Source organism: Anoplopoma fimbria, chromosome 1 (assembly GCF_027596085.1).
Source record: "Anoplopoma fimbria isolate UVic2021 breed Golden Eagle Sablefish chromosome 1, Afim_UVic_2022, whole genome shotgun sequence".
NCBI lineage: Eukaryota > Metazoa > Chordata > Actinopteri > Perciformes > Anoplopomatidae > Anoplopoma > Anoplopoma fimbria.
Window position 1 is genome coordinate 19,230,791 of NC_072449.1, and position 19,015 is coordinate 19,249,805.

Below are 19,015 nucleotides of genomic sequence, written 5' to 3' on the forward strand. Positions count from 1 at the left end.
GAGAGGAGAATAGGAAAATTATAGCAGCAGAGAAAAGGATGAAGGGATAGAGGGCGGGTGGGAAGCGGGAGAGGAAAAGAGGAGGAGGGGAGTGGTATTGATTTGACACTCGGGGAATCACACCAAAGCTCTGTTCATTTTCATTCATCTGCCCTTGTAATGGGGTTGTTCATATGGCAGCTAGGGAAAGAGTGCAGGAGGGGGATTTAGGAGGATGAGAACATTTTTATTAGAATCCAATCTTTATTATCCCTCACCCCTGCCCACCTTTCAGCCCCTAAACAAACAGACATGCATGTATGCACAGGTGCACATGTGCACTTATTGCATGCTTTAGACACACACAACCATGTGCACACTCTTACCTATAGATTTGAGTGAGGTGGAGTAAGGGTGTTAATTACATGTTGGGCCTGAATGGACTCACAGTTGTACAAGTCATGTTTTATGTGCTTTGTGTGTGTGTGTGTGTGTGTATGTATGTATGTATGTATGTGTGTGAGGGTGTTTAGGTACAGTTAGAGCAACTCAAATGAAATAGCTTTTAGTAGGCCTCAGCAGTGCCTCCTAAAATCAGCCATAATGGGCCCTTGGTATTCTTCAAATAAATTAGCAAGGGGAAGGATTAATCAGGTCTGACTCCTTTCATTTTTTTCTCCCACTGACAAACATAATCTTTACATGTTCACAATGAAAGAACAAATGCTAAATGTGATTTTTTACATATGCTTTTTCCTAACAGGCATTTTGGTGTGATCCCATGCTGTTGTTATACATACCAACATTGATTTTATTATAGTGTACTGGTTTACAGTCCTCATTTCCTAAGGCTTTTTCAGGCTATTGTCTCTGGAGAGAGTACAGAGGTCAAAATTGTTTCAAACTGCATAGGCTTAATAACTATAATTATTAATATTTCAGTGGATAGTTGTTGTAAGGAATTTGTCACTCTGATAAGAATAAGTTCAGTCCAGAGCAACAATATATGTGTTTATACTGGAACCTCACATGCATGCATTTTGAAGCAACAAAATATGTTGAAACAGCCATCCAGAAGATAAGTTGTGTTAAGGATAGTTATTACTTCACACTTTAAAACTTTAAAACTAACCTTGCCCAACATGGTGTCCCATTTGCTATACTGCTGGATGACCGTATTGGATGTCATCTGTGTCGCTGTTTGAGCTCTCTTGCTGTTGCTTTGTGCACTTCACTGATTGTTTGTGTAGCCATTTGATTGTCTATTATGCCCTTTTCTTATATCTAATCTGTCACACTGTGTTTTCCCCTCACAAATACATCCACCTTGTTAACCAATTTTAGATGCTGTTGGGCTGTAGCACTGGGCCATATGTTTTTTTTCTATTTTATCACTCTGCCACAACATCCACTGTAGCTAACATAACTCCTCATACACACACACACACACACACATACACAGTTTAATTGTGCCAACCATTGTACCACTGATGCCCCTATTAGACTTAACACAAGAAGGTTATTTCGTAGTAACTTGCTTCTGCACTATACTTTTGCTCTGGTTTATGCTTTAAGATGCTTGTTTAAGAAAGGAGATGCACTTATGACTTCTGGTGACTAGTAGTTCTCTTGAATACCTATGTTGAATACACTTATTGTAAGTCGCTTTGGATAAAAGCGTCTGCTAAATGACTGTAATGTAATGTAATGTAATGTTATCCAATTTTGGACTTAAACAGCAGAGCTGTCCGTGGAGCTGATTTGCTGTAGACTTTAACATTTCTCCTATCTACACCACTTCTCATGAGCATGGGTATATGCACTTCTGTAAATCTTCATTATGGCATGTTTTCTAGCGTGTTAAAATATCCTTAGCTGTACACACTGTTTGCTGACTAGGCAGTGCTTAAATAATTGATGAATAAAGTTAAGGTAGATGCATCTTGCTTAACTCTATTGATGAACAATAACTCTAATGGTAAACCCCCTAATCTATAATTTAAACATCCTTAAACTTCAACTATATTCCATACAAGCACACATTTTTTGTAGAGGTTCATAGCTTGCTGAAAACAGCCGGATACATCTGCTCAGTTAATCATTGGGCCTTTCACACCCATGTGCAGGCTCATTGTTTACATGCTCCTACACTCCTATATTGCCATTTAAAGACATTCAGTTCTGTTTAATTGGAGATGATAGCATTTTGAGGTGTGTGGCCTGAATGTTTTTTAAGTATATTTCAGAGGGATTTGTGAATAAAGGGCAGCAAACACACAATACATTCTTAATGAGTCTTTCAATTGCAAGCACAAGGGACTAGCAGTGATTTTACTGAGGTCTCGCCCCTTTTTGCACTATTTCTCTCAGCACAACGATACCGAGTTCTCTGTTTCAAAAGTGCTTTTGGTTAATAATAGTAAAATTGTCTGAAAATGAGTTAGTAAAGTAAGTAAATTAGTTTTAAAACTCTGACAAACAGGCATACGCACACTTTCGTATGTGATTCTGAAACGCATGAAACACACACTTACGAGCCCTTAATGCCCTTACACATGCTCAAATTAGCAATGTAATGGTAAGGGGATAGATGGATACACAGTGGCAGGAAAGGAAAAGATGAAAACAGAAGAAAAGCAGAAATGAATAGTTGGTTATTTATTCTCCTCCTCTTGATTCAATGTGTAGGTGTACTCCATTGTCTGCCAATCGCTGTGGCATCCTGTAGTGAGGATGCTCTGCACAAAAACACATACTCACAATTTATTGAGTGCGATCTGCAAACGTGGATTGTGAGACAGTGGGAGTAAGAATGTGTAGATTGTGAAACAGATTGTGAGTGTTTTGCGTTCATATGTGAGTGCATGCATTTGGGAAAAGTCCATTTTTACAACTACTGATCTGTATTGTACCAAGCCTGTGGTCCATTTAGCGTTAATACCTGAAAGGCAAACCTCAACAATAATGGTCGAGAAAGTCTGCAGCATGTGTTTTTAAAAAAAAAAAAAAAAAAAAAAGCACTGAGTGAATAATAAAGTGACATGATGCATGGATAGATGTGTTGAGTTCCGCTGTGGCCTATAGCCCAGGACTGTGAACCAATTACAGATCCATTCAGCAGTGTCTCTCTCCTCTGATCTCCATCGCCATCATTTAAATGGCTGATTCCACTTTTACCTCTAATGAAGGGTACTCTGTTGCACACACAAAGCAGGCACACACACATGCAAAGCACTCACGAAACGCACACTTGCACATGTCGCTGTGTGCCACCGCAGCGCCCCCTACCCAGCTGTTGTCACGTGAGTGCACAGGCCCTAGCAACAGCGAGCGAGAGAGTGAACAAAAAAACGAGAGATCCTGGCAAGGGCAGGGGAGAGAGGAATGGTTAAAGAGAGGAAGAGGGAAAGAGATGGGAGGGAGGGAGGGAGGGAGGGGGAGCCATAGAGCATTAATAAGTGATGAGTCCAACGGTGTGAATTGCTGTTAGTTAGCGTTGCTGCAGCACTGCCTTCATTTGCATGGCGGCACCAAGAACAAACCCCCTTACTTACGCCATTTCCTCTCTTGCTCTGTTTCTCTCCATTATCACTTTCTTTCTTGCTTTACCTCGCTGTTTCATCTATTTCTGTCTCTTTCTTTTCTCTATGGTCAAGCCAGCATCTCAAAATATATGTATATCTTTTCTTAGTTAATTTTTTTTATTTTTTTTTATCTTTCTCAGCTGTCTGATTTTCTCCAAGCTGCCACATTAGCATTATCATTTTATTTTCGTTGTTTTGCTGTTTCTATTCTTTCCTCTCCTATTTGATGGTAATTTGTTGAAGATGGCAGCCATATACTATAATGGGATAAATATAGCTGCGACTTTCCTGCATCCCTTCATTTTCTGCCTCCATCTTTTTACTACCTCCTCCATCTCCCCTGATTCCCCCTCCTCCGGGAGAGGGGTGTCCTCTCTCTGGGGGAACTTTAGGGTAGATGCTTCAGGCCTCCCTAATCCTTTTCCATTGTGTCCATCTCTCCCTCTCTCTGTTTCCCTTCCTGTCTCTCTGTCTCATTATTTGCATGTTTGTATGTGGAATTTCTGGCATACGTACACTCACACAAACACACACACAAACACAAACACACTTGCGCACACAGAGAGATACAGTAGCAGCTTCACTCCGCACTTGGCTTGACTTCCTGCCTAAGGCTGATCAGCTCAACTGATTCCATTACTTACAGACTCCCCTAAAAGAAAAGGAAGAGGAGCACAGACTAAAATGGAAAAAAAAGCAGCGATAAAGAGAGGTAGAGGGCAAAGGGGAGACTGGAGGTAGAGAGGTTGTGAATGGTGAATAGATATCAAGGAATCAAGGAGGAAGTGAGTGGAGTTCCTGCCTCCCTGGGGGTCGGGATGGACCTCAAAAAATCTCATCCTGCGTCCCACAAAAAAAAAAAAAAAGCAGACAAAGAAATGCATACATATATACACACACACACACACACACACACACACACACACACACACACACACACACACACACACACACACACACACACACACACACACACACACACACACACACTCAACAACAACAACAAACTCCTGGAGGCGTAGGCAGACTAGACGAGAATTGATCTTCTCTCCTACAAGGAGAAGCTTGCAAGGGGAAAAAGAGAGAGGGAGATAAAGAGAGATAGAGAAAGACGTAGAGGAATTGTTTTTACCCATGTGTGGCTCTCTGGCCTGCAGGCCCCTCATCCCTCTCACTGTCTCCCCTCTCCTCTGTCACTCCCAACGGCATGTTTCTCTTTATCTCCCTATCTCTCCCTCCATCAATCTCCATCTGCCGTCCTCCTCCCTGTAGGGTCAGCCCCTTCCTCTCCTCCTCTGCCTCCCTCCGTCGCTGCCTGTACCCTCTCCGCTGTTTTAGGTGTGTCACATCTCCACAGACAGCAGGAAAGCAGGCAGTGACGAGAAATTAGACATGAGGTAGAAAAAGAGCAGCAGTGAAAAGAGGGGAGAAGAAATGAAGAGTCGTAGTGTAGTCTGATCTCAGAGCAGCCAAGGGAAGATAGAGAATTTAATATTTCAATCTATATACCACTAACGATAAACACTCTAGTGTTGAAATGATTAATTGATCAGAAAATTGATCACCATCACTGATAAATGTTTCATCTTTTGACCATATGAACTGGCTGCTTTTTCTTGGTGGTAACTTTCTCTATTTACTTTCTGTAACTAAATGCTGTAGCTGGACATACCTATACATTGTTATTTTCAAGGAAATTTAGGCTACTCAGTGTTTTTGCAACTAAAGATCTTCATTAGTTTTTAACACACATAAAATATATATTTCAATGGATAGAGAAGATGTAAACTGTTGATTGAACACTATGTTACACATGGAATTGACTATGCAGAAAAAATAAGAAGAAATATAAAATAGGGAAACATTGTAGAATAAGTTTCCTTTATAACCAGCATTGACAAGCTTAATGTCTTTAGCACCACTCTCTTTTATCTCCATTCTTAATCATCTCTGAATTTCTTTCTCAAATACCCACTCTCTCCCCTCTCCACCCCCTTCTGGTCTGTCTTCCTCTCTCCAGGCATGTTGTGACAGGTTGTAGCAGTGTGTTATACAGGGTTCTACTCGCCAAGTGCATATTATCCTGTAAGGCTTAATACCCAGGTTGGAACAAAAGGGCAGGCTTGGAAATTACAGCTTACGTCGCTTAGCACTCAGCACAACAGTCTGACTCGCATGAAAACACGTGTGTGTGAACCTCCACATACACTATGCATGATGCACAGGCAGACTGTTACAAGTGCTGTATATACTTGTGCATATATTTGTGTGTGTGTATATATATATATATATATATATATTATTATTATTATTATTTTAATTTTTGGATATTCAAAAATCGTACAGCTCAGTAGCACACACAGATATTGTAATGGATCTGATGTGTCAATTGAACGTTGTTGATCGGCAAAATATGAATCCATTACTCTCTGATTATTGCTTAAGTCAAATCAATGAAAATTACACTCAGTTTTCATTGGGAATTTAATATATTTGATCACTATTTTTCAAAATCTGCCACTTTTAATTGACTTATAGAATAATGACAAATGAAAATCCCTACTGTTTAAGGGAGTAATGCACATTTTGTTTAATATTCTAAACTTGGCAGCTTTGACACAAGAAGTAACACCCTCAATTCTCTTCAAGTTGCATTACTGTTAGAGTGATGGAGCAAGTGTGTGTGTGTGTGTGTGTGTGTGTGTGTGTGTGTGTGTGTGTGTGTGTGTGTGTGTGTGTGTGTGTGTGTGTGTGTGTGTGTGTGTGTGTGTGTGTGTGGTGTGTCTGGGGCAAGGAGCCAGGCTAGTTGTCTCTCTTTTAATAAATCTCTTTTGGATGGGGTTGTGGTGCTATAAAATGCATTGATTGTTGTTGCTCACAATATGGCAGGAGACACACATATACACAAACACACTAGCTTGGTTATTGACACTTACACATGTCCATTGATACACCTGCCAAAAATCTTGTAATGACATTAACATACAAAGATGCAGCAACACGTTAAGATAAGCACGCTCATATCAGACAATAAACATTCATAAAACATAAGAATGAGACCTGTGTATGTGTGTGTGTGTGTCACATATTTCCAGTAACTATTCAATGCTCCTGTGTTTTACTCAAGTCGTCTCTTGTCAACATTCAAAGATACATTTCAACACCATGTACATGCAAACAACAGCCCGAGTGTTCACACACACACACACACACACACACACACACACACACACACACACACACACACACACACACACACACACACACACACACACACACACACACAGACTCACACACACAAACTGCAATAGAATACACATAACCAAACAATCTGCAATCTACAACCAACTCTGAAGTGCACACTGTCTAAAATAACCCTTGGGGGGAACAGAATACAAAAAGAGTCAGAGAAGCGGAAAGAATCAAACACTGAAATACACTCTCGTCATCTCTTCTCCTTCCATCTCTCTCTTCTCTTCTTCGTCTTCTCTCACATACACACATGTGCACATGCTGTCTCTATTGACATGTAGATAAATCAGAGGCAGACCAAGCAGTAACTGATGTGAAATGAAAATGACACTAATCTGCTGTTACCATAACACACAGAGACACATCAATTATTTACACCTACAATAACACCCCTCTCTCTTCTCTCTTCCTCTTCCCCCTCCATGGTCTTTCTCTATTGTGTATATCTCACTCGATGGATGGGACAGAGTATGTTAAAAGCTCCCATGTGTTCACCTAAGTGCTGAGGTTGGGCCTTTTAAAGAGATGTATATTCTACTCCTGCCTTTACTTTTCTTCTGAAACTTTGTGTTTTCTCTGAAAAATATGCTATATATAAGGTTTGTAAAGAGGCTCTCATGATGTAGCGGTTGGCATCTCTCATCTGCTCCAAAACCAATATATCTTACACAACCTGTCCCTCACCCATCATCAGTTTTTCTTTGCGTGGTTTGCTTTTTCATCAATTGCAAACATAGAGAAATTCAAAATTATGAATATCTTGTGGCTCAAGAGCAGTTTTAATTGTGTTCATTCAGAATAGTTAATATATCTTGAAAAGACATGCGGCATCAAGAGAGCATTTGTGTAGATTTATGTATTGATGTAGACTAAGTAATTGTGGTACACAAGTTAACATCTGTGCTAGGTGGACAAGGCATTGTGTGGAATGTGAGGTTTATCTTTTTGGCAGATGTGGCATAATTTCTCGTTTCGTTTCTCAGATATGCTAACTAAGATATCTTTCTCACCTCTCCTACCTCTTCCCTCTCTGCTGTCTTCCATAGGTAACCGCTTTTTCCTGACCTCATTTGGCGCTCTGTATATCTCAGAAGTGCAGAAGGAAGATGCTCTGTCCACCTACCGCTGCATCACAAAGCACAAGTACAGTGGAGAGACTCGCCAGAGCAATGGAGCCAGGCTCTCTGTTATGGGTAGGCAATGTCAATTTACCATTTCCTTTCATTGTAGTTGCTAAATGCCAATCAAATCATGACTATATGAGCAGTGGCTTCTCATTTACAATTCCTCAAAAGACTTACAAGACAGATTTCTAGCTGTTTCCCCTGTTTCCAGTCTTTGTGCTAAGCTAAGCTAACCGTCACTACTGATATGAGTCAATCTTTTCATGTAACTCTTGTAAATGTATTTCCAAACTGTCAAACTATTCCTTTAAGGGTCCAAATATTGTTTAAAGTACTGATTATTCTAAATTAATATAACATAATGGACGCTCTTCACCTACAGACCCTACGGAGTCCACCCCGTCAGTGCTGGACAGTTTCCAGTCCGGTGAGGTTCAGGTGGGGCAGAGTGTGGAGCTGCCCTGCATCGCATCCGGATACCCAAACCCCACCATCCGATGGCTAAAGGATGGTCGGCCATTACCTGCAGACTCCCGCTGGACGCGGCGCATCACTGGCCTCACGGTTTCCGATTTGAGGCTCGAGGACAGTGGCAACTACATCTGTGAGGTCACTAACAGCTTTGGCTCCAAAGAGGTGACAGGTCACCTCAATGTCATAGGTGGGTAAAAGACTGAAATAAGTATGGCAGAATAATAAAATACCAAGATACAGCACAGAACAAAGCATCACTGATCACTTAATTCATCCATTGTTCTACACTGACAAGTACAGTTTGAGTGAAATAGTGAGATGAATGTGATGTCAGGTGTGATGGAGACATCATTTAAGCTCCGATGGCTTTGCCCTGGCCTCGTGCCTCCTACACGCCCCTCTCCAACCCACAATCGTTGGGGCCGAGCGTGAGCTTGATCTCCAAGGACGGCTCGTTCCCCCACTGTGCTCTCAAAACCCTAGCGAGGCGTCGCTACGGCGACAGAGCAGAACAGTGGTCTTGCAGGCCTGTCCTTCTCTTTACTTAGGATGTGAGAGCGGGAGGGAGGGACACAGAGATATTCATGATGTTGTGTTTATGAATGAACAAGATACGAGGAGGTGAAGCTAGTAGAGAAAATGGTACACAAAAAGGGGGGGGAGGGTGAGAGAGGAGACGTGGTTAGGAGAAAGGGTGAAGTGAGTGGACACCGTGCAGACAGGCCACAGGGCACATCACAGCACAACCCACAAACCTCCTATGACAGAGCATAGAAGGTGGTACACATACACACACATTTGGACACACACTTACAGTTCATGCACTTATTGCCTATGAAGAAAGTCTTACACGTGCATGGTCACTCCCTGACACACATGCTCACACAAATTCAGCAGCCTAAAGCACTTAACACCAGCTGCTTTATTGCTCACTGACATTTTCTCCCCTTTCTGTCTCTCTGTCTCGGTTTTCCTCGATGCTTAGCAAACACACTCGCACACAAAAAGCGATGGCAGAAATGTTGACACACAAAACAATGAATACCTAGTCACACCAACATATGATTTGGGTTGCCTGTCCTGTCTCAACTCAAATTGCTTCCGTTTAGCAACACAAATACCACCAAGTTCCGTAACTTGTGTTTAGATATTATCTTGTTAATCTCTGCCTGCCATCCTTCTATCTCCAGAGCCACTGCGGGTCACCTTGTCTCCCAAGAACCTGAAGACGGGGATCAGCAGCACAGTCATCCTATCCTGTGCCGTCCAGGGTTCCCCGCACTTTACGGTGTCCTGGTACCGTAACACAGAATCTGTCCTGCCCGATCAGCACTTTTCCATCCAGGGGGCTCACAATGAGACATTGTTCATTTCCGCTGCACAAAAGAGACACTCGGGAGCTTACCAGTGCTTTGCCACGCGCAAAGTCCAGACTGCCCAGGACTTTTCCATCATACTGCTCGAAGGTGAGAACAAGCAGGCATTACCATGTTGTTACAAAATCATGAATATATATTTAATAACAACTGTCCAAGGTGCAATTTATGTAATGCCTATAATATATGTGGAGTCGTGTGTCCTGTACCGGAATATGTTTTTTCAGTTTTGTCTGTATTTCGACCAATTATTGTAAAGAGGATGATAAAAGGGCAAGGGAGAACTGATTGACTTCCATTTATGCTTCTACTTTGCAGAGTATTGTGATTTAGTCTCTTTAGAATTTTTCCACCACAGTGCTGATTTGAATCCAGTGTAACACACTGTTACCATTTGTTTCTATAGTCACACCTTACATCTCTTGTCTTTTGATTGTTTTCTCAGATGGTACACCCCGCATCGTCGCCTCCTTCAGTGAGAGGGTGGTGGTCCCGGGTGAACCGTTTTCCCTAATGTGTGCTGCCAAAGGAGCACCTCCTCCCACCATCACCTGGACCCTGGACGACGAGCCTGTTGCCCGGGACCTGTCCCGTGTCAGGACCAGCCAGTACACACTATCGGACGGCAGCACTGTGAGCCACGTCAACATCAGCAGCCCGCAGATTCGCGATGGAGGAGTGTATCGGTGCGCCGCACGAAACTCGGCCGGTAGTGCCGAGTACCAAGCGCGCATAAACGTAAGAGGTGCCTGTCTACTTTTCAATATCAGTCATACATAGGCTTTTTATGGCCTGACCCCTACCCTGACCCATACCCTATCCTCTACCCTTCTATATCTCTATCTCTAGGTCTGTTTGTATGTTTTGCTTTACTGTATATTTTTTGTTTTTCTCTTGCTTTCTTTTTTCTATTTTTGGTTCTGTCTGTCAATCTTTACACTTGTACACTAATTATTTGAAGCCATCAGTGTTTAGTTCTTCAAGCAGCACATATAGTGTATGTTGTCTGTCTCATGTCTTTCTTTCTTGCAGTCTGTTACTGTCCTGTTGTAAGAAAACAAATGCAACTACTGATCCACCTACTGTAGCTACCTGTATGCTCACACACATAGAAAGCAAGACAGTAGGTTGAAGGCAGACACAATGTTCCAATAGAGAGATTGTAGCTTAACATATGGAGAGAAAGAGTGGGTGAATGTGAGGAAGCAAGATTAAGGGAACGTGAGACAAATGGATAAAGAAACTTTAGAAGAGAAAGAAACAGATGGCCAGAGACCAAGGGAAGACAGAGAATAGATGAAATGAGAGAAGATGGGAGGAGTGCCAGTTTCTGCTGGGGGAGTGATGGTGAACTCTGGTGACAGGACTGGTGATGTCACTGTCGTCAGAGATGACAAGGATGAGGAGTGACACCGATGGACAGGGCTGTATCACTGTCTGCATATCTCTCTTTCTCTCTCTCACACACACACACACACACACACACACATGCACACTTTTCTCTGTCCTTTGGTGACTTGCTTGGTTGTGACATGTGAGTCTGCTCTAAGGAGAAATGCCAGAATGATCATTGGAGTAAGAATGAGCTCAATTGCCAGGGAACTTCAGCCCTGCATGCAACACACATACAACCAATACACGCATGCATAACCACACATGAAAAAGCAGTAACAGTCAAGGCTTGCCCACTCACTGAAATGTGATACACTTAACTTATATCATTCAATGAGAAGCCAAAAGCAAAGAGACTGGGCCACACAGACAGTAGTTGTACAAACTTGCACTTGTACACTGTTTATGTGTGTGTGTGTGTGTGTGTGTGTGTGTGTGTGTGTGTGTGTGTGTGTGTGTGTGTGTGTGTGTGTGTGTGTGTGTGTGTGTGTGTGTGTGTGTGTGTGTGTGTGTCGGCGTGTGCGTCTGTGCGACGGTGCAACTGAATAATACATCTTTCACTCGTCAGAGCTGTGACTTCAAAGCTCAGCACACGCTGAGAAAGGGAGGAGAGAGAAGAGAGAGAGAGAGAAAAGTGGGTAAGAGGGCTCGAAGGAGACACAAAAACAAAGATACAAGAAGAACAATGGTGAGAAGGTCACAGAAGAATTGACAGATGATTGAGTGATAGCTCCCAGTGTCCTCCAGTAATGCTAAACACATTTTGTGTCCGTCTGACTTACTGTCTGGCTGCCGGTCCACATCCTTCGGTCTCGCTTTTAGCAATGCTTGAACAACATATTGAGACAGTCAAGCTTCATTTTTGTTATATACTTTTTTATCATTCACATGGATTTTGTTCCTGTTAGTCTACTGTAGCAATTACCTGTTGTGATCAGTACTGCTCATTCTCACAGTCACTCAAAATACTATAGCCCACGTAGCAGGACCTTCATAGAGTTCACAGCACAAATGTTGACAGAGCACACATACATTTGTTAAAACCCAGAAAACAATGTTTTACACTACTGCCCATGCCCCACAATGAATAAAAAGTGCTTTGAACACATACATATGTAAAAAACAGCTGAGTAAGTGTATTGTTATTGACTTTAAAATCCTACATGTGTCTGGGAATTGACTAAACTGATTGTCACAAGGAGGAGTATGCAGGCGCAAAAACTCCAGAATTTAAGCTGCTTTATAACATTAGGTTTAACACTCAAACCTCTCTCTTCCTATACCCCTATATGCTTTTTCTCCACTTCTCTCTCTTCCCTACTCCCCAACTCCCTTCCCTGTCACCCCTCCCCTTTATTTCTAAAATTCCACAACCTGCCTCTGACAACATCAACTAATAATCTTATCATTTTCCCCTCTCTTTTCTTCCTCTGTTCAACCCATCTCATTTTCTTTCTCTCCATATCTCTCTCTCTGCCCATCTCTCTCTATCTCTCTCTCTCTTTCTTTCTCTCCCTCTCTACCCCCATCAGGTCCACCGAGGATTCGGCCTATGAAAAACATCACTGCAGTGGCGGGAAGGAACTCTTTCATAAACTGCCGTGTGATTGGGTACCCTTATTACTCAATCAACTGGTATAAGGAGGGCCTTCTGCTGCCTGACAATCATCGCCAGGTAGGTTTTTTCTTTCTGCATTTTTGCTCAATCGAAATGTATCGGAACTTCTTTTACGTACAGCAATGAATAGCATGAATATACAATATGTAGTTACATAAACCCTATCCTTATATAGAGTGTTGATGGGTCACTAAGTTCTTGTTTGATCATCTAAATTCCAATTTTAGCAACTGAGCATCTTGCATCATCTCATTTAAATTCATCCATCCATGTAACACCTCTGAGTGTAACACTGCTGATGTCTGTTCAGGTGGTGTATGAGAATGGCACTCTCAAGCTCAGCGACGTTCAGAAGGGGATGGACGAGGGGGCCTACGTCTGCAGCGTGCTCATCCAACCACAGCTCTTTATCACACAGACTGTCTATATTACTGTCAAAGGTCAGTTGATCATTTTGAAAGTAATAACTTTGTCGAAGAGTTTCACACTTTCTTTTACTTGGCTAGGATGAAAGTCACACAGATATCTCTGAAAACATGCACAGCACAGTAGCATGCATAGGCTAGTTTGCTATATGTTGTAAATGATATGCACTGTTTAGAGGTTTCCCCAATGAAGTGAATACACTGTTAGTAAAGTTATTATAGAATTGTAATTTAAATGAGTCTAGCTGGGTTTTACTGCGCCATAATGTTAAAAATGCAAGAAAAAAAAAATATGAATGTCAAAGATGGTGATTGTAAGAAGGATGGAGAGTGAGTAGGACTGATTTTGAAGCAGGAGGGTGTGAGTGAAACAGAGAGAGAGGAAAGAAGAAAGCTGTATGCATTGCCTTTAATAACCCCTGATTAAGGGGCGGAGTGGCCGAGTGCGCTCTTTCAACCACTCCGCAATTACATAGAGCACGATTTGTGTGTGTGCATGCCATACACATGCATAAATGTGTGTGAATTGCATTGTGTGTTGGTGTGCTGAATAAATTCTGCATGTTTGTATGCTATTTTGCTCAGCTCTCCGCATAGCATGATAGCATGACATGTTAGTTTTAGGAAGTTGTGAGTTTGGGTTGTGTGGGTTTTTTTGACTTGACACTAGCAGCTGTGGGACATTTTTGGTTTTCGTATGTCTTCATAGTTTTTTTCTGTGCATACATGCACATGCGTGTACAAAAGTGTGCTTTCCTGGACATGCACATGCTTGTTTGTGCGTGCATTGGCTGCATGCGGGTGTGGGTATGTGCTTGTATGAATGTGTGCTTGTCATGTCTCTGATTTAATTAGATGAATTTTAACGAGGCCCAGATTAAATCCCCCAGATGTCTCAGCTGTAACCCCCCCACCATCACCACCACCCTCCCCTCCTCCTCCACTCGAAACCACCGCCATCACCTCGGCCGCTCTCCATAGCAACACCGTTCTTCCCCCTGCGGATGGGGCTCTAATTAGAGCAGCTATTATGGGCTGGCTTGAGCAGGGTGGGATGGAGTGGAAGGATTGGTAGGGGGCACAGACGGCTACAGAGTGGGTAGGGGGCTAGTGGGCCAGGCTGTAGTGTTTTGGAAGCTTTTGGGTCCAGGCTTAGATGAGAGACTCAAGGAATCAGACAGATAGACCACTAGTTTACCAATTAGCCTGTCAGGTGAAAGTTATTCTGATTCTGATCCATGTCCTCTAAAAGAAATCTCACTCTCTCTTAATGTCTCCCTCTTTTGTATCTTTCTCCCTCCACCTCTTCTCCCTTTGCATCACTCACCCTCCCACCCCATGTCCTTTCGGTGCCCCCAAATCTTCAAATGTGTGTCTACCCATATTCTCCCTGTGTCTTTACATCTGACTTTCTCTCTTTCTTTATTCTTCACTTATTCATATATGCCTCAAATCTCTGTCTTCACCTCTTACTAACCCGGCTCATTTAAACAACCCTCTAACTGTTTTCATTCATCTTTTTTTCCCTCTTTGACTTTTTCTGGCTTCTCTCTATATACCCTTTATTTCACCCTGTTGCCTGTCCTTGTCTTTTTCTCTCCCCCACTCTCCATTGCATTATGTATTTCCACACTTGATCTGCCTGTTCTATCTCTTTTACTCATCTTCTTTTATCTCGTTTCACTATTCCCCCTCAATTACTTTGTCTCTTACATTTCTATTTACTCTCCCTTCCTCTCTAAACATCTTACACCCAATCACTCTCCTTCCTTCACCTCTCTCTCTCGCTCACTCTTTCATCCTCCGATTCTCTGCCTCTCTCAGTTCCTCCACTGATCCAGCCATTTGACTTTCCACCAACTTCCATTGGCAAATTGATGTACATTGCCTGTGTGGTGTCGTCTGGAGACATGCCCATACGCATCACGTGGCGCAAGGACGGGCAGGAGATCGTGGCCTCTTCTGGCATCACCATCGACACAAAGGAGTTCATGAGCTCTCTCCAGATATCCAAGGTGTCGCTCAAACACAATGGCAACTACACCTGCATTGCAAGCAATGATGCTGCTACTGTCAGCACGGAGAGGCAGCTCACAGTAACAGGTAAGAAAGAAAGGAGTGAGAGAAGATAATTAATATAAAAGTGACATTAAGAAAGGGACAGGGTTATTTTAAAATAGCACTGCAGTGATTTAGTACTGCACTCAAATAAAGTTGGATGACTTCGTAGATTTAAAAAGATGTTGTTTAAATGGAAGCAACAGAGGCTTATATAACTTGACTCTATGTCCTTGGTATGGGTTACACTGGATACTTAACTTCCCATAATGCAGCTGAGTATCATCTTTCATTAGACAACCTCCTTCTTTCAAATTTCATGACCTCCAGGGTAGACTTTCTGTGAAGCTGAGTGATTGAGTAATTTTGTCAGACTCGTCAGAGCCTCTCACAGAAGTGTCTATTCAACTCTTTCTGAAGTACTTCCTGTGGCTAGTACTTTTGATATGTAAAATCAGCAGTGGTGGAAAGTACATTAACTCAAATTCTACTACCTAACTACAGTTTTGAGGTACCTTTACTTATCTGAACTATTACAATTATATGATACTTTTAAGAGCTGGCCGAGACCAATTTGGTGCCCAAGGCAAGATTTTAAGTGGTGACTCTAGCAATCCCCTATACTGCCTATGCCTAGGGCTGTCTCTGGTACTTTTTACTTCAACACCACCACCTCTTCCTCCTCTGCATTTATTTAACAGCTGAAGTTACTTTTCAGATTAAGACTTTACATTAAATGTTAGTTTGAAAAATAAGTTTAGGATTAAACCTGTGGTTACCAACCTTTTTTGGGTTGTCACTGCCAACATAATTTTAGGTCCCCTTGTCACATCTAAAATAAGTACGGTATGTTGAAATTACACTAAAGAAAGATTTCCCCTAGGAATTTTTCAGATGTTAGAGGCCCAAAGATGGGAAATTATCCAACATTTTACAAAAAACCCAAAGATTATTCCAAAAAAAATATAAAGTAGTTAAAACTACATACAGAGCGACCATATATATATATATATATATATATATATATATATATATATATATATATATATATATATACACATAAAAATACTTTATATGATATAAAATACAATCCAGGGTCGGTAACCTTTTTCATATAAAGTGTCATGTTTTTTATGTTTTGGTTAATTATTGTTCCATTAACATCAAGTGTAATTATGACACCACATCAAAATTATAATCTCCACCTGATCTGTAATTATATTCCATCCATGTAGGAAATATGCATGACAATATTAAAAGAAGTCTTTCTCCAATAATCAGGGCGTTGTAAGTGTATATGAGAGCACTATACAAGAAGTCTGCCATCCTTACGAAAACATCCACATCAGAGTTGAAATCATGAACTCCACCAGCTTTCACTAATGTTGTTCATCAGCAAAAAATCCATCAATCTAACAGAAATAACAGGCAGTGCAAAAGCCAATTGCTGTGAAAGAGGGAATTTGGTATGAGAGAAAAATTCCCGAAAAATCTCTTGCGCACTTATAACTAGTGTGTTATTGATGATGTTTTGACTATAATACTGTTTGACGGCCCTGCTGGAAACATTAAATATGGTTCCAGTGGCGGAAAGAACCCCAAAATTCAGTATTTGTCTTGTTATTCACTTCTCTTCTCCTTCCTCCAGTGCCTCCTCGGTTTGTGGTTCAGCCCAATAATCAGGATGGGATCTATGGGAAAGCTGGGATCCTCAACTGTTCAGTAGACGGATACCCTCCTCCTAAGGTCATGTGGAAGCATGCCAAAGCTGCACTAGGTGAATGAGCTGTCTTTCATTATTTATCTACAGTATGTGCTGTCATGTGCCCTCTGTCGGCTAGTCCCATTGTTGTAGTTAATTTTAATAAAGTAGAGATCCTCAGTTACTAAACAGTTAATTCTTATCTTCTCTTTCTGTCTAGCGGGTATTGGGAATCCACAGCAGTACCACCCTGTGCCTCTGACGGGCCGTATCCAGATCGTGAGTAACGGCTCTCTACTCATCAGACATGTTTTGGAAGAAGATCGTGGATTCTACCTCTGTCAGGCCTCCAATGGCGTTGGCTCAGACATCAGCAAGAGCATGGTCCTCACCGTTAAGAGTGAGTATTCAAACTCTGACGAGCTAATGTAGCAGAGCACGAGTGTCTCATGGCATAGATGACTGCGTTGAGGCCATCTGGGATACTCCGGCTTTATCAATCTCTACGCACACACGCTTGCTAACTGTGTAAAACAAATGAACCAGCTCGCACTACTCTCCCTGTGCTCTCTGGGCATGAACATACACACATGCACACTGATGAATTGGTGACTCAAAGGTGACCATGGACATAAGAGCACAACGATAAAGAACAGCAAGAGAATGAAGGGTGTGTGTGTGTGTGTGTGTGTGTGTGTGTGTGTGTGTGTGTGTGTGTGTGTGTGTGTGTGTGTGTGTGTGTGTGTGTGTGTGTGTGTGTGTGTGTGTGTGTGTGTGTGTGTGCAGCGAGGAAGCGAGCAACTGAGCGATTGATCTTTTGACTCTTGGGATCTGTCTACAGACAATCAAAAACACTTTCAGCTTAATCATTATCTGCAATCAATCTCTCTCATCCTGCCCTTGCTGTCAGAAACATCCTATGTAATGCAATGTGAACACGCATGGGGAAAATGTGCATGCACATACACACACGCACAGACTGTCAACATCAAGATGAGCATTATAAGAGAGTCTACTTTGTATGACCTTAGAAAATAGCTTGTACTTCTGGCTTCTTTTGACACTTGCACACACAGACACAAATAACCAGGTACACATAAATACAACCACTAGTTTCACCATGTTCTGTTATCACAAGGTTGCGGGGCCCCCCCCTCTCTCTCTCCTGCTTGTGTAAGTGATATTGATTGAACCGTTCCTCTCCTCTGCCTCCCTCAATTCTGTCTGTTTCGCTCAGCGAAGAAAGAGGAAAAGAGGGAGGGTGAGATGAATAAGTGATGAAAACAAAACAGCAGAACCCTCCTCAGATCGGTATTGTACGTGTGTGTGCAAAAGGAGTGTGTGTTGGCCAGAGAAGATTGTAAGTGATCTTATGTTTAGAGTGTACACGAAAGGTAGAGTGTATCGTTTTTGCCTGTTCATTCACCTAGACCCCTGGAGTAACTATTGGAGAATGAGAGAGGAGGTTTATTGACTTTACCTCATTGACCATAGCTCTTCATTACTCTACTGCATTGGAACTTGGCCACTGTGAACTCCACCTCTTTAACTGCCGGCTGCCCCACCCTCCTACTCTCTTCGGTCCTTTACTTCCTTCTCCCTTTCCACCTAAACCCTTATTTTTATCCACTTACTTCCACTTTTACGTCCTTCCCTCCCTCTTTTATCTCTGTAATCTAATGTCCCCTCATCAATCTGTTTACTGTCACCATTTCCCTCATTTGTTCTCACCTACTCTCTTTCTCACACTCCATTTCCCTTCTCCTTCCAGTCCCAGCTATGATCACCAGTCACCCAAACACTACCATGGCTAAGAAGGGTCACTTGAAGGAGCTGAACTGCACAGCCAGGGGAGAATGGCCCATCATCATCCGCTGGGAGAGAGGCGACACAGTCATTGACCCTGACCGTAACCCTCGATACTCCATTACCACCAGTCCCAATGAGAAGACAGACGAGGTGTTGTCTACACTCAAGGTAAGAAGTTCTTACCTATGGCAGAGCATCTAATTGATGAAATAAGACAGCAAT

The 19,015-nt window shown here is 42.2% G+C and overlaps 1 protein-coding gene across 1 annotated transcript in view; it reads left to right on the forward strand.

Annotated features, from left to right (window-relative positions):
* Positions 1 to 19,015, forward strand: part of LOC129089820 (cell adhesion molecule DSCAML1) — a 92,215-nt gene that overhangs the window by 50,062 nt on the left and 23,138 nt on the right. The window contains exons 4-13 of the mRNA XM_054597193.1: positions 7,862 to 8,008; positions 8,322 to 8,600; positions 9,604 to 9,879; positions 10,235 to 10,534; positions 12,714 to 12,856; positions 13,110 to 13,239; positions 15,049 to 15,327; positions 16,931 to 17,059; positions 17,205 to 17,384; positions 18,756 to 18,961. Of these exons, the coding sequence (XP_054453168.1) occupies positions 7,862 to 8,008; positions 8,322 to 8,600; positions 9,604 to 9,879; positions 10,235 to 10,534; positions 12,714 to 12,856; positions 13,110 to 13,239; positions 15,049 to 15,327; positions 16,931 to 17,059; positions 17,205 to 17,384; positions 18,756 to 18,961 (2,069 nt within the window). The remainder of the gene's footprint in view (positions 1 to 7,861; positions 8,009 to 8,321; positions 8,601 to 9,603; positions 9,880 to 10,234; positions 10,535 to 12,713; positions 12,857 to 13,109; positions 13,240 to 15,048; positions 15,328 to 16,930; positions 17,060 to 17,204; positions 17,385 to 18,755; positions 18,962 to 19,015) is intronic.